This window comes from Salvelinus namaycush, chromosome 11, assembly GCF_016432855.1.
Source record: "Salvelinus namaycush isolate Seneca chromosome 11, SaNama_1.0, whole genome shotgun sequence".
Lineage (NCBI taxonomy): Eukaryota > Metazoa > Chordata > Actinopteri > Salmoniformes > Salmonidae > Salvelinus > Salvelinus namaycush.
In genome coordinates this window covers 6,473,121-6,488,369 of record NC_052317.1, presented here as the reverse complement: position 1 = coordinate 6,488,369, position 15,249 = coordinate 6,473,121, and the positions used below count along the sequence as shown (strand labels likewise).

Sequence of the window (15,249 nt, the reverse complement as noted above, 5' to 3'; positions counted from 1 at the left end):
TTCCCACTAGTAGCAGGTTCTCGCTCCTGTCTGATCATAGTGAAACCAGCTGGCTCCACTTCGCTGTTATTCACGCAATCATACAGGAAGCTCTTAGTGATTGCCAGGATGTAGGTGTCCCGGTAGTCATGCAGGTAGCGCAGGTCAGACGTCCACTTTCCCCTTCAAGGATTGGGCGTTGATTGGCAGAGTAGTCGGCAAGGGAAGTTTATTCCTCGTGGCTTTCAATCACCACCGCATCCCACCGCATTTCCCTTGTTTGCGTGGTCATAGCTGAGTCTATTTGTGCTTGCAAATATACTTAAAAGTATTAGGATCAGTCCGTAGCTCCACCACGTAATTGCTATGATTAAACACTGACGATCAAGTACAGTTGATTAAAACATCACATGAAAACAATAAAAAGACACCAACAGCTGCGGGTTAGTTACCACTTTATTACTATACTAAATAAGCAATGTTGTTATGTTTTGTGTACAAACTGAACATGAACAGGAATGACATTTACTCTAACCGGTGGTCTGAAAGAACTACCTGAAAGCCACACTTCAAATAAACCACGGCTTCAATGTTCTGATAGGCTGCCACCTCTACAATATGTTATTAAAAAGGGGGGGGGGAAATGGAGCCCCTCCATCACAAAAAGGTTCCGGTTTGAAAATGTACACAGGTGTTCCTCAAGGAACCTTTTTGAACTGGAAAGGTTCCAACAGTGTGGCAATTTTTAGAACCCCAAAAAGGTTCTTCCAGGCACCTTTACTTCTATGAGTGTATAGCGTCAAAATATGGCTAAAAGTCGAATTTTGATATCAATGATGCATCCATAGCTCTGTCTATTTAATTTGAGAGTGGTTACATTTATCCAGGCACATCCCTCAGCTTTTTACCAAAACAGAGCTGGGGTGACCGCTTTGTTATGGTTTCAATTAAGGACTCTGGCTTTAACGACATACTGTAATTATGTCAGTCTGAATTACATATTTTATGTCAGTCTGAATGACAGTGTTATGAAGTCAAGTATAGTTCCTGTGTCATTAACCACACCAATCAAGCTACTGTCTGAATACCCCTATATGGAGGTAATGAGTAGTCTCTCTGGTCAGCTATGTATGTTGGACTTGGTACCAGACATGGGTTAAAATAGTATTAGACAGTTTCAAAAAACTTAATTGAGCTTGTCTGGTAAAATCGAACCGATTGAATAGTCCCAAAAGTGCAAACCCTGCCATCTGGCAGTCCAGGCATCCTCTACCACTCAGCTAAAGTATTTTCAAAGAAAACCAATGCCATTTGAACCAAGGTCTGTTAGACACCATGTGGTGACCTGACGTGGTAGTGTATTACCCTGCATACAGCCTCAGTCAGTGCAAAATGAACCCTTACTTTGATGGGATTTGAACAATGATGGGATAATAGTCATATTGTAATGTCTTTATAATGGGGTGTTCTTTCGGACATACTCCAACCACACAGTCCCTTAGAAACATGGCTGACGGCCGAGGACAAGGTGATCACGCACAAAAACAATTCAAACCGCTCCACATCCATACCCTTCAAGACCCGGAGTGAGGGTAGCACTTTATTTTACAGTACAGAAAAGAACAAGGTATTGTTATGGCGATTTCACATGAATGACATGTGAATGACTTATTTGGGATTCATTAAAACAAGCACTACTAAGGACCATTCAATACCAGGTAGTTACAAAGGGTGGTGAGTTCTTGAAGAAAATACCAGAAAGTACCTGTTGTTAGCAAATAAACTCCTATTAAATAATAGTGGAAACAGTACCATAAAATGAAGTGCTACCGACCAGTGATCTACACTACCTGTCAGTCAATCTCCTTAGCCCCTCCTCCCGGTGGTAATTTACCCAACTCTTGTTCCGGCCCCGGGCAATGTTCAATAGGGTTTCCTGCAGACGCGGCAGCGACTGATGACGTTCTCTAGAAGACGCCCCTTCACAGTCTGGGGCACAGGCTTACTGCAGGGGAGGAGATCAAAGAAGACGAGTTTAGTGTGGTTTATAGGTAAGGCCAGACAGAATCTGTAGAGGCAGAATTACCTCAACTACCCTAAAAGTATTAGAATGATCCTAAACACGGTCACAAAACATAAACAACACAATGCTGTACAGGCATTGAGAAGAAAACATCCCCGTATGTGGCCATAACTATTGATAATTCAAATCAAGCTTTATTTATACAGCATATTTCAGACATGGAACGCAACACAATCTGCTGCACAGGACAAAAACGAGTGAAAACAATGAAAATTAAAAACAGAAATATTTACTACACAACAAACATAAGAGGATAAAAAAAAGAAAAGAATAACAGTACAAACTGAACGACTAGAAAGCACTCTACCGAAAAGCAAAGCTTAAAAGAAGCACTCAAAATGAAGCTTGATCTGAACAGTGTAGTATTGTATGCAGTGAAAAGAAATTGGTGGCTAAACGCTAATCACCATTCGCGGTGAATAAAATAACGCTCCCTATATCTTCTGTGCATTTTTTTTTTTTTACTACACCACTGATCGTATTGTGTAGACACTGAATCGATCTCTGATGTGATGACTCTAACCTGAACATGCGATCCGGGTCGAGCGAGGCCAGCCAGTAGCTGTAGGAGTCTGGGAAGTAGTTGCAGGTTCCCCGGCCGTGGCACTCGATGAAGGGAACCTGGCGGAAGTGTTCCAGGCACGAGCCTGGGGAGACTAGCGCCTGCCCCGAACCCTCAGCACCCGCACCCGTTTGCTGGGAAGAACAGAGAGGAGGAGCAATGGGGTATGGAAAGGAGGAGAGGAGGAGAGGAGTATAAAGAACAAGCAGAGATGAGGAGAAAGGGACAGAGGAAAGAGATGACACGATGAAGGGCCGGATGGGGAAGAAGAAGTGAGGAGGAGAGAAGTATAGAGAAGGTAAAGTAGAGTAAGTTACACTGAGTTTTGAATTATGTCACCATGGAGTGTGCAACGACATGCTCCTACTATGATGTTTCATTTGCAGCATTATCATTCATAGCATTATCATTCATAGCATTATCATTCATAGCATTATCATTCAACCACAAATCCAGATGTGCAAAGCTGATACAGACATACCCAAGACGGCTCAAAGCTGTAATCGCCGTCAAAGGTGCTTCTACAAAGTATTGACTCAGGGGTGTGAATATTTATGTAAATGTATTTCATTTTCAATAAATGTGCAAACATTTCAAAAAATATGATTTCACCTTGTCATTATGGGGTTGTGTGTGTAAAAGAAAAATAATGATTTAATCTGTTTTGAATTCAGGCTGTAACACAACAAAGTGTTGAATAAGTCAAGTGGTATGGATACTTTCTGAAGGCACTGCAGGTACAGATATCAAACAGTATATCGATATAATATACGGAGCAGGTTGTTACCATGACAAAGGAGTATCCAGTCCAGAGGGATTCCCAGTCACGAGGACAGTCTGGGGTCTGGGTGGTCTGGCTGTGGATGGCGATGGCATTGGAGCTGCCCTCACACACTGAACACCTAAATCACACACCACCAACAAGTGTAGCGTCGCGTCATTTCTGTGCAACATGTTCAAATGTGTTCCAAAATAAAGAGTGCAAACTATAGAGACCCTGTATTTTATTAGCCTGCAAGAATGTGTGTGTGTGTAAGCGTGCATTGATGACTGCGTGCATGTGTGTGTGTGTGTGTGTGTGTGTGTGTGTGTGTGTCTGTCCCTCCTCCCAGGGCTGTGTACCTGCTGATGTAGCTCCCGATCTCATCTCCTCTGATTAGGTCCATGCTGCGCGGCATGGACTTCTCCGTCGACAGCCAATAGGAGTAGTCGTTGCGGGCGGCGTAGCGACAGGTGTTGTCCGTGTCACAGAACAGGAAGGGCATGGTGGAGAAACGAGGTAGGCAGCTGCCCATGGAGCCTGGGGGGGCAGTGGTGAGGTCATCAAAGAGAGACAATGTCAAATGAACAGGAAAAGTAAGAGTGCTGAGTTAACATCACAATTTTTAGAAACTCATTTGCTCAATCCCAAATCGAACTGTACACTCTAGATCTGAGAGGATTGGATGCGTTAGGTATTAACCAATATGCTATTTTACACACTCTGCCTTTCGATATGCTTTGTAAGAATTTCACCATATTGCTAACTTACACCTATTCATGGTTTGCATGTTTTATCACAATATTGTTCTGAACTTTCGTTTCGGACTGATGCCCGACTGAGCATCCTACTCAATGCATCGTCTATGAGCGCTAATGAAGATTTCATCAGAATCTTGGCTTGGAAATACAATGAGATTCAAAAGGAGGCAAAAAATGAGTAGGAAAACTTTTGTCATCCCTAGTATAGCCTTTAAAAAAAATTTTTTTTACAAACTTTCCTAGCTAATGACAACATTGTCATCTGTCTAAAGTCAATTTGACAACATGATAACGCTGCGTCCTACTAAAATATTTGACTACTTTCGCAATGTCATTGTATTTCCAGGCACCATAGTGTAATTTAGACACTCCGCCCAGAATGACGGGGCTTATCGTGACTTTAGAGTGCCACTGTTGTGCCGCTGGTAGAGGCTAGCTTGAGAACATTCAGACCGACGGCTTGACGCGCCCGAGTGACGGAGGTGCAACCTATGAATACAACCGCTCTGCGTTTGGTGAGGTTTTTTTGTGTTGAGCACTGTGTGTGTGTGCCTCATTAGTATTAATGTGTGTCTCCATGCTGTTTACCTAGGTCTTGTCCGTGGGCTCTCTCATTGCCATTGATGAAGAGCAGAGAGTATCCAGAGTAGATGAGGGTGGTACCTCTGGGGCAGTCAGGCACTCTGATCGTCTGGCTGTGTCGGGCCAGCAGGAAACTGTCAGCCAGGCCTGCCGTGCTGGAGCCCCACGGGCCACGAGAACCCTTCTGACCCGGAGACCCCTGGTAGCCCACCGGCCCTGCCAGAGCAAAAACACTTAGATAAAATACATGTTTTCCAACTGTTCGCCTCATGTTCAACAAGATCACCGCCACACACATTTATATAAATACCTGTCCGTCCCGGTGATCCCTTGTCTCCCTTGCGTCCAGGGAACCCAGGCAGGCCTGGAGGGCTGTGTCCATGCTGACCCTTAGGGCCTGTGGGGCCTGGCAGTGAGAGGGCAAACTTGATTTTGGCAAGCAATTTAGTTAGCCAGAGCTAAAGTAGGAGCTATTGAGACCCATTGTGCTAATGTTAGCATGCCAGTCAACACAAGCTAAGACATGGCATAGGTTGCATTCACTCCTTCCCCATAGACTATTCCATTAGTAAGAAAGAATATGACGTTTGGTTGAAGTGAATCATGGTTGGCCTGACCATGTGGCTTGTAGTTGCAGATGATAAAAGGATACCGAACCTGCAAATCCTGGCCGTCCTGGCGGCCCACTTGGACCTGGAAATCCTTGGTTCCCGGGGTGACCAAGTGGGCCTGGATCCCCTTGATAGAATCTCACTTGTCCAGACACGTCAAGCCCTGGACGACCTGTAGATGTGCATGAAAAAAACCTTTGATTGAACCACTAGAGAACAAATTCTGCTCAAGATACCGTTTAGAGTTAGGATGCGTTGACGAATTGAATATTGACCCAATGGTTTTCAGTGTTGAATTTTCAGTGTTAAATGTACAGATTTCAGTGTTAAATGTTGAGTTGTTAGTGTTAAATGTTAAATATTGACCTGGTGGTCCTGGCCGGCCTTTGGCCCCATTTGGTCCTTTCGTGCCGGGGTTATAACTATGATCACCCGTCTCACCTAAAACAACACAGTTCATCAAGAGACACTGAATCACCAACTGCACCACACACACAGTTGGGTAAGGTTACTTTCGAAATGTAATACAAGCACATGTTACAAGCACATGTCCAAAATTGTAATCAGTAACTTAACGTTTGGATTACCCAAACTCAGTAACTTAATCAAATTCCTTTTTGGATTACTTTTCCCTTAAGAGGCATTAGAAGAAGGCCAAAATGATCCATCAAACACATTTGGTGTCATCATAGTGGTATCAGACTTGTGGTCAAAATATCTCAATTGAAACAAACCAAACACATTTCCTACACGCACATCACACACTATCTAGCATGTCATAACTAAAAAACCTAGGGATGACATTTCGATGGCTGCAACACATGGCACACATTAACAGGAGGCACAGTCATTTTTCCAGAGCATGTCACCTTACTAGGGAAAACTCTTTGCCCTAGAACTAGAACCCATTTCTTCATGGTCAGGATAAACTCCTGGCCACACTCAATACTACGGTGTAATGACAGATTTGTCTTTGTAAATAAAAAATGACAATGCAGAGGATTGTTGTCGATGCAATAAGATTACCGGGGATTCCTGGGGGTCCAGGGTGACCTGGGTCACCTATTGGTCCTGGAGGTCCAGGGATGGCTCCTGGTCCCTAGAGGGTAGAAAGCAATTCAAGCAATAATCCAATACTTCAAATTATACATATAATTACTTATGACACCTATATTTTCCAGCGTTCAAGGGATATTCCAAAACGTAAACAACATTTAGTTGGTTTTGTACTCTTCAATGGAGTGACTCACCCATGGCCCTGGAAGCCCTGGGTCCCCTCTGGGCCCGTCGAAGCCTCTGCCCCCTGCAGAGCCTGTGTCTCCCCTGTCCCCTTTATATCCATAACCTCCAGACCCTGGCTGTCCCCGTGGACCCCGTTGCCCTGCAGACAGAAATGATTTCAGTCAGAGGCATGTTTTGGTAGAGCAGCATTCAGGGCCGGTGGGAATAAGGGAGATGTTGAGTTAGAGTCAGAGATAGAGATAGAGTTTGACTTACTAAGTCATAACTATTGAGTTTTGGTTAGTCAGGAGGAATAAGAGTTTGAAGAGTTTGAATGAGTGAGTTAAAAACTAACCAATAGTATGAGTGAATCAGAGACAGTTGTTCATAATGAGTCTGAACCTAGTCATTGACTAAGAAGCACTTAATTCTCTGTACTGTCCAGAAGTAGGCTTAATCTGTGTCTGGGAATCCGGCCTATAGACTACAGGCCCACAGAGTCAAGGATAGAGATTGAATTTGATTCAAGGGTAGAGTTTGTGCCAGCACAACTGACACAGTTTCAATTAGATTCAGGTATAGAGCTAATCAGTGACAGAGTTGGTGTTCAAAGCCACAAAGAACAGTGCGTCCTCACCAGGGCTTCCAGGTCTGCCGTGAGGACCAGTGTCTCCTTTCAGCCCTTTGAGACAAACGGCTCGGTGCCCTGGCTCACCACGAGGACCTTGGGGTCCTTCAATGCCTTGGTCTCCAGTAAACCCTGGGAGCCCCAAAACATTGGGGCCAGGAAAACCCACATCTCCATTTGGACCTATAGGGAAACAGAAAACAAACCATTTTAGCCAACTATACCAATTTTAGCCATGAACCGAGCCGATAATAACTTATTACAGAACCAATTCTAATTAATAACACGAGTTTAGCCGATAACAATCCAATGTCGAGCCAGTGGTACATGGCTGAAGGTATAGGAATGATGTCATCAGTCTGAGACTCACCTGGCTGTCCATTCTCTCCACGTAGGCCAGGAGTCGACCCCACAATCACTAGAGAGAGCACAGAGGATATATTATATCCACAAAATGTCAAATTATTGGGGCAAGAAGCATAGATATAAACACAACGCAAGTAGAAGTCAAGGTGTCTGTCTTACATGTCTCTCCCTTCTGACCAGCAGGTCCAGGAATGCCATCGCGACCCTGGTTACCTTTAGGACCACAGGGACCAGGAGGGCCAGGTAACCCTGGTTGTCCTATGAAAGAGGATATGGTCAGACACCCCAAAAACATATATACACATACTGTATTTTCATTGATATACAGTATTTCCTGAATAAACCTTAGTGATGTTCTGACCTGGAGCTCCATATGATGGAGTGGGTCCTGGGGGGCCTGGAGGACCATCGGTACCTGGTGGCCCTGCAGGACCTAGGGGTCCTGGATCACAGAAAGAAAGATGGAAAGAAAGAACACATCATCCTCATGATCATCTATCATAACTATCATTACTAGTATTTCAGTGGTAGTAACCATGATGTCCATGATGTCCTGGGTCTCCTTTGGCTCCAGTGGGCCCTTGGGAGCCTGGACGACCTGCGCAACCAGGAGAGCCTCTCTCTCCCTTGGAACCATGGCTGTTACACAAGGCTGGCTCGCCCTAAAGAGAAGGCGGAAGGAAGGGAGAGAGAAAGAGAAAAAGAGACAGAGAAGGGTGTTATCAGAGCCAGGTAACAGTCACCTTGGTGTTTAAATGGTATCTGTAGTTTTACAGTATTGTGTTGCACAGTGGCAGTGATTTAAATTGCTGGTAATAGACTGTGGTTCTGTTTGTTGAACACACCTTTTGTCCAGGTGGTCCTAGGCGGCCTGGTTGAGCATAACTGGGCTCTCCTTTAGTTCCTTTAGTCCCGTATGGACCGGGTCTACCGTCTTGTCCCAGACCTCCATGGTAACCCAGAACTCCCTTTATTCCATGGGGACCTAAGAGATCACATCGACACAACTCAATAAGAACAGTAAGAACATAATCAATTGGCTTTTAATTCATTTGAACCATTTTCAGTATGACATCATAAGCTGGTATGCGATGCAGTATGCCAAGCATTCAAGGATACTTTTTGTTGTGATTGTGTGTGTGAGTGAGTGAGTGTGTGTGTGCGTGCACATCTGTGAGTGTGTGTGTCATTGTGTGTGTGTGTGTGTGTGTGTGTGTGTGTGTGTGTGTGTGTGTGTGTGTGTGTGTGTGTGTGTGTGTGTGTGTGTGTGTGTGTGTGTGTCTGTGTGTGTGTGTGTGTGTGTGTGTGTGTGTGTATATGTGTTAGTTACCTGGTAAACCCATGCTCCCAATATCTCCCCTGGGTCCAGATGGGCCTGGTCCTCCTACTGAATATAGGTCATCGGCTCCACGATCACCTGGGGGACCTAACATACACACGTCATTAGTGTCCATGCTAAAAATTAAAAAACTCTCAATCTGACATACTCTTGTTATAAATCATACTAAAACAGTTACTACTATTACTACCACTGCTGAAGTCACTACCAATGAAATGACTACTACAGTCATTACCACTTCCACTGCACATGTTGTTTAACCCCACTGACATTTATAAATAGTTTAAATATTCCAAGACAAGCAAGCACACACATTTTATTTAGAAAATGTCCTTTTCTATTTTTGAGGAGAAAGGTAATAATGGGTTAAGTGAACACTGCACAGTCATCCTTCTACTTTTGAATGTCTGTTATGATCCTTAGGATGAGCTGCATTTGGTTACAGTATGAAGTAAGGACATAGGTGTGTTGTGTCACTGGGTTTGTTCAGCCCATCCTCCACAGGGTTGGACAACTGCCGTGTATCAGTGGTTCCTAATAGCCAATGGGTGGTAGGGCTTCTGCAGGGCCGACTCCTAACATTGAGGAATACTTTGCTAGAAAGCATCAAAAGTGCATCATCTGCATAATCGCCTTATCAGGTTGGAATATGATTTATTATGAATTTGTTATCATCAATATGTTTTACCACTGGTATCAGCAGTGTGATTTATTCGTCTTAAGTCATTCTTAAGATTATTAAGCTAATTTTTTATTATTATTTAAAAAAATGTCACCCCTGAAATGTATCTGGTTAAACTCGGTTCATGTACTTTACGGTTCCGGTGTGTTCATTAGCATATCGTATAGCTGAACTCTGTGTGAACTCTTGTTGGTGGTTCTGACTTCTGAAAATCAGGTTCCGGACAATTACCACTCCCACTTTATCCTTGATCAATAGAGCGACTACCGCCTTGATTGATAGCGTGCTGCTTCTTGTGCTGAGTCTACATACAGGAGGTTGAGTGTGTGTCTGTAATGCTGAACTTTGCTTTACCTCTGGGCACCGCTGTACTATTGATTATGTTATAAATATTTTTAATTTAGTGCTTTTTTTTTATTACATTGTGTGAACAGCGTGTGCAATGTCGATCTTGCCCACCTGCCATCTTGTTTGCCAAAGAGGATCACAATGGAAATAAGCCTTCAGACTGTATCCTGTTTTTACCCTCGATAATATTTAACGTATGCAATGTTGTCTCCGACTGGAGCAGCCTACTACTTTTAATTATAAAATAAAATCGATCAATTATTCAATCAAATCTAAAACTATGCGCAGGCTCCACACGTGTCTCCTTACTTCATCCTGCGAGCAGCTTATCATATGGATCATAGGCATGCAAAAGCAGAAGAGGGATTGTGCAGGGTACACAAAACTCATTACCTTTGTCCTCAGACACGCCATGTGTGTAAGGCGTGTCTGTAGAAATGAACCTCTACTGTAAAGGTCTGGTGACATCATTGAGAGCAGAGCATGTGAGTGGAGTTGAGAGGTTGGAAATCCTGCTCGCCGCTCTGGTGCTCCATGTCCTTTCCTACTCTCTGCTAAAAACCGCTCCGTGCTCACAGGGGGGGAAAAAGTCCCTCTCCAAATTCGCTCCATTCATTAAAATCCCAATTTTAGAAGGCCAGCATCCCAGAGTTGCCTCTTCACTGTTGATGTTGAGACTGGTGTTTTGCGGGTACTATTTAATGAAGCTGCCAGTTGAGGGCTTGTAAGGCGTCTGTTTCTCCAACTAGACACTCTAATGTACTTGTCCTCTTGCTCAGTTGTGCACTGGGGCCTCCCACTCCTCTTTCTATTCTGGTTAGAGCCAGTTTGTGCTGTTCTGTGAAGGGAGTAGTACACAGCGTTGCACGAGATCTTCAGTTTCTTTGCAATGTCTCACATGGAATAGCCTTCATTTCTCAGAACAAGAATAGACTGACGAGTTTCAGAAGAAAGTTTTTTGTTTCTGGCCATTTTGAGCCTGTATTCGAACCCACAAATGCTGATACTCCAGATACTCAACTAGTCTAAAGAAGACCAGTTTTATTGCTTCTTTAAATAAGCACAACAGTTTTCAGCTGTGCTAACATAATTGCAAAAGGGTTTTCTAATGATCAATTAGCCTTTTAAAATGATAACCTTGGATTAGCTAACACAACGTGCCATTGGTGGTTGCTGATAATGCGTTGCTGTACGCCTATGTAGATATTCCATATTAACAATGTCTACACTTTATTTCTGATCAATCTGATGTTATTTAATGGATGAATTTTTTTTAGCTTTACTTTAAAAAACAAGGACATTTCTAAATTATCCCAATCTTTTGAACGGTAGTGTATATATAGTTAGGCCTAATGGTTTTTAGGCAAAATAACCCAATCAAAACAGTCACCCCCACAAAGCAGGACATGTCCTTTTCACACGCACGCGCGCACACACACCTCTAGGCCCATGTTTTCCTGGGTCACCATCCCTCCCATCAATGCCTTTTGGTCCAGGATATCCAGGGTCTCCTCTTGCACCAGGAAAACCAAGCAGACCTATTGTACAACAGATAATCCACATTAAATTACCATTTTACTCACAATATTTGATTACATTTTTGGTCCGTGATTCAAATGGAACCTGTCATAGTATTTTATTGCACAGTGTCCTTGTGTATTTGCACTCTGACAACATCTGCCCACTGTACCGGTGAGCGGAGTATACCTCATAGTAGTAGTAGTAGCAGCTTTTTACACAAACTGCATAAATACTGCATTGTGGGTTTGATTGAATTGATCGCAGAGTCTCTATGGTGCTCACCAAGCTTTCCAGGGTCCCCTGGGAGCCCATATAAGTCTGTGATAGGTGCTGGTCCAGAAGGGCCTGTGGTTCCTTTGTCCCCCACAGGGCCTGGTACACCTCTATGGCCTTTATCCCCATCACGGCCATCCGACCCTGCCCAGAAACACACAGCATAATAATCCTTATACTGTATATCAGTATCATCATCATCATCACCTTTATCATCATTGTGTTTTACAGTATATATGGTACTTGTGAGTGTGCGTGTCTGTGTGTGCGCACGCCCATGTGTGTAAGGCGTGTCTGTACATATGTGTGACCTCTGGGGCCGGGTTGTCCTCCAGATCCAGGGAGTCCGTCAGGGCCCGATCCAGATCTTCCATCCAGCCCAGGATCACCTCGAGGACCTGTGGTAGGTAACATACACTGCATCAGCAAAAAAAAAAAAGGAAAAAAAATGAATTACCTAGGTCCCTGTGAGGCATTAGACTAACTAAATGTAATGACACTGGAACACTCAATGTCTTTGCAGATTACATTTAATCAAACTTTATTTGTGACTGGTAACAGAATCCTATACGTTTGACACTAGATAATACTTCACAGGAGGGCTGTTTGATTATTTTTTTAATGCTTTTTTGGGGTATGATACTTATGCCTCTAACTTTGTCCCTCATCATTATTCACAATGAATTCATGATTATCCTTAATCATGGAAGCATCCATATTAATGTAGAAGCACTCAGAAACATATTCTATTCTTATTTACAATAAAAGTGATATACAATACATTATTTACCATTCATTTCTATTCGCCACAACATAATCTGAAACAACCAAAACAAACTACAAATGAATCCAACAAGTTTGAAGAGTCACAAGCTTGATGTAATCATTGTAAGTGAATTTCACACCTTCAAATAGTGGTACTAGATACATAAAATGCTTTCATTTCTAAAAGGTAAAACAGATATACAGTATATGAAAATACCCTTAAATGAAAAGGTGACATTCTGTACTGTCGCCTCATACACAGAACAAAAATCTAAACGCAACACTGTTGGTCCCATGTTTCATGAGCCGAAATAAAAGATCCCAGAAATGTTCCATATGCACAAAAATATTATTTCTCTCCAATTTTGTTTACATCCCTGTTTGTGACCACTTCTCCTTTGCCAAGATAATCCACCTGACAGGTGTGGATTTTTCTAAATTGAACCTTTAACTAGGCAAGTCAGTTAAGAACAAATTCTTATTTACAACGACGGCCAACACCAGCCAGACCCAGACGACGCTGGGCCAATTGTGCGCCGCCCTATGGGACTCCCAATCACAGCCGCATGTGATACAGCCTGAATTCGAACCAGGGTGTCTGTAGTTACGCCTCTAGCACTGAGATGCAGTGCCTTAGACCACTAAGCCACTCAGGAGCCCTTGTGCTGGGGACAATAAAAGGCCACTCTAAAACGAGCAGTTTTGCCACACAACACAATGCCACAGATTTCTCAAGTTTTGAGGGAGCACGCAATTGGCATGCTGACTGCAGGAATGTCCGCCAGAGCTGTTAAAATGTCATGTTCATTTCACTACCATAAACCGCCTCCAATGTAGTTTTAAAGAATTTGGCAGTACGTCAAACCGGCCTCACATCCGCAGAACACGTGTAACCACGCCAGCTCTCAGGACCACCTCAGGACTTTCAGTGGGCAAATGCTCAACTTCGATGGCCGCTGGCACACTGGAGAAGTGTGCTCTTCACGGATGAATCCCGGTTTCAACTGTACCGGGCAGATGGCAGACAGCGTGTATGGCATCGTGCGGGCGAGCGGTTGGCTGATGCCAACGTTGTGAACAGATTGCCCCATGGTGGTGGGGTTATGATATGGGCAGGCATAAGCTATGGACAATGAACACAATTGCATTTTATTGATGTCAATTAGAATGCACAGAGATAACGTGATGAGATCCTGAGGCCCATTGTCGTGCAGTTCATCTGCCGCCATCACCTCATGTTTCAGCATGATAATGCACAGCCCCATGTCGCAAGGATCTGTACACATTTCTTGGAAGCTGAACATTTCCCAGTTCTTCCCTGGCCTGCGTCCTCACCAGACATGTCACCCATTGAGCATGTTTAGGATGCTGTACGACAGCGTGTTCCAGTTCCCACCAACATCCAGCAATTTCACACAGCCATTGAAGAGGAGTGGGACAACATTCCACAGGCCACAAATCAGCAGCCTGATCAACCCTATGCAAAGGAGATGTGCCGAGCTGTATGAGGCAAATGGTGATCACAACAGATACTGACTGGTTTTCTGATCCACGCCCCTACCTTTTAAAAAAAAAAGTATTTGTGAGCCAACAGATGCATATCTGTATTCCCAGTCATGTGAAATCCATAGATTAGGGCCCAATGAATTTATTTCAATTGACTGATTTCCTTACATGATTTCCTTCCTTCCTTACTGTAACTCAGTCAAATCTTTGAAATGATTGCATGTTGCGTTGATATTTTTGTTCAGTTTATAAAACATTTGATCTCAAAAGTTGGTACACCAGTTTTTACATTTTCAAAGCAGCGTTACTTTCCCATTACTTTCTCAAATTGCAGTGTATGATATACCATTTTGAAGCTCCGACTGTACTTTTGTAAAGTGTAAAGAACAGTTTTTGTCAAAAATGACAATACGCCTAGGATCCTGTAACCAGTCACATTTGTCCCCTAGGTGCATTTCCTATTAGGGCTATGGGGATGCATCAGACACATACAACAAACAGGGACAGACAATACATAGACAAGAACATTCTTTTGTTTGAGACCACTGTAACTTTGCTAATCCTTATAATAAGACAGTATAATATAAACGCTCATACATGCTTATAACATATATATATATATATATAGCACATTATATCTGTTAGCTTTGAAGTGTTACCAATGTGTTGAATGTGTCCGTTCTGTTAATGTACCTGGTGTGCCTGTTAACCCATCTCTCCCTCTGCCTCCCTTCTGTCCATCTAATCCCTGCACTCCGGGTCCGGAGACCCCAGGGGGCCCAGGGTCACCAGCCGGGCCTGAACGTCCAAAACCTGGAGCGCCAGGGGCCCCAAGCGCACCCGTCTGTCCATTGAAACCTGGGCGAGGGGAGGGACAGTGGTCAATTAGTGGATGAGAGCCAAACAATGTAATTTGTCAACGTATTGTGACGTGGAATCTACATGGAATAGACATTGGATTTTTTTTAAAGTAATCAACGTAAACTGCTGTTTTGAGGGTGAAATGTCAACCACAGGATTGTCATCATGCTAACCAAATTTAAACATAGAAAAACCTTGAATAAAATATGTTGAATTTGTACCTTTAAAACAATGTCAGATCTTCAACGTTATATCCACTTTAAAAAAAAAGAAATATATATATATATATAGTCTGGGCACCCTTTGGTCTCCTATCCAGGGTTTTAATCCAGTCTAGCCCTACTAAATTATGATATTTGTCATTGACTATATTACCAACGTTCTATTGTGAGAATGATTGT

The 15,249-nt window shown here is 43.2% G+C and overlaps 1 protein-coding gene across 1 annotated transcript; it reads right to left on the bottom strand.

Moving 5' to 3' along the window:
* Positions 1-1,341: 1,341 nt before the first annotated feature.
* On the bottom strand, positions 1,342-5,734 carry LOC120056242 (collagen alpha-3(IV) chain-like). The gene is made up of 8 exons (XM_039004491.1): positions 5,705-5,734; positions 5,345-5,456; positions 5,038-5,133; positions 4,734-4,943; positions 3,747-3,924; positions 3,412-3,526; positions 2,586-2,758; positions 1,342-1,984 (listed from the first exon to the last, which is right to left on the bottom strand). The coding sequence occupies exons 1-8, from the start codon at positions 5,732-5,734 to the stop codon at positions 1,903-1,905; spliced, it is 996 nt and encodes a 331-aa protein (XP_038860419.1). The 3' UTR covers positions 1,342-1,902.
* Positions 5,735-15,249: the final 9,515 nt, after the last annotated feature.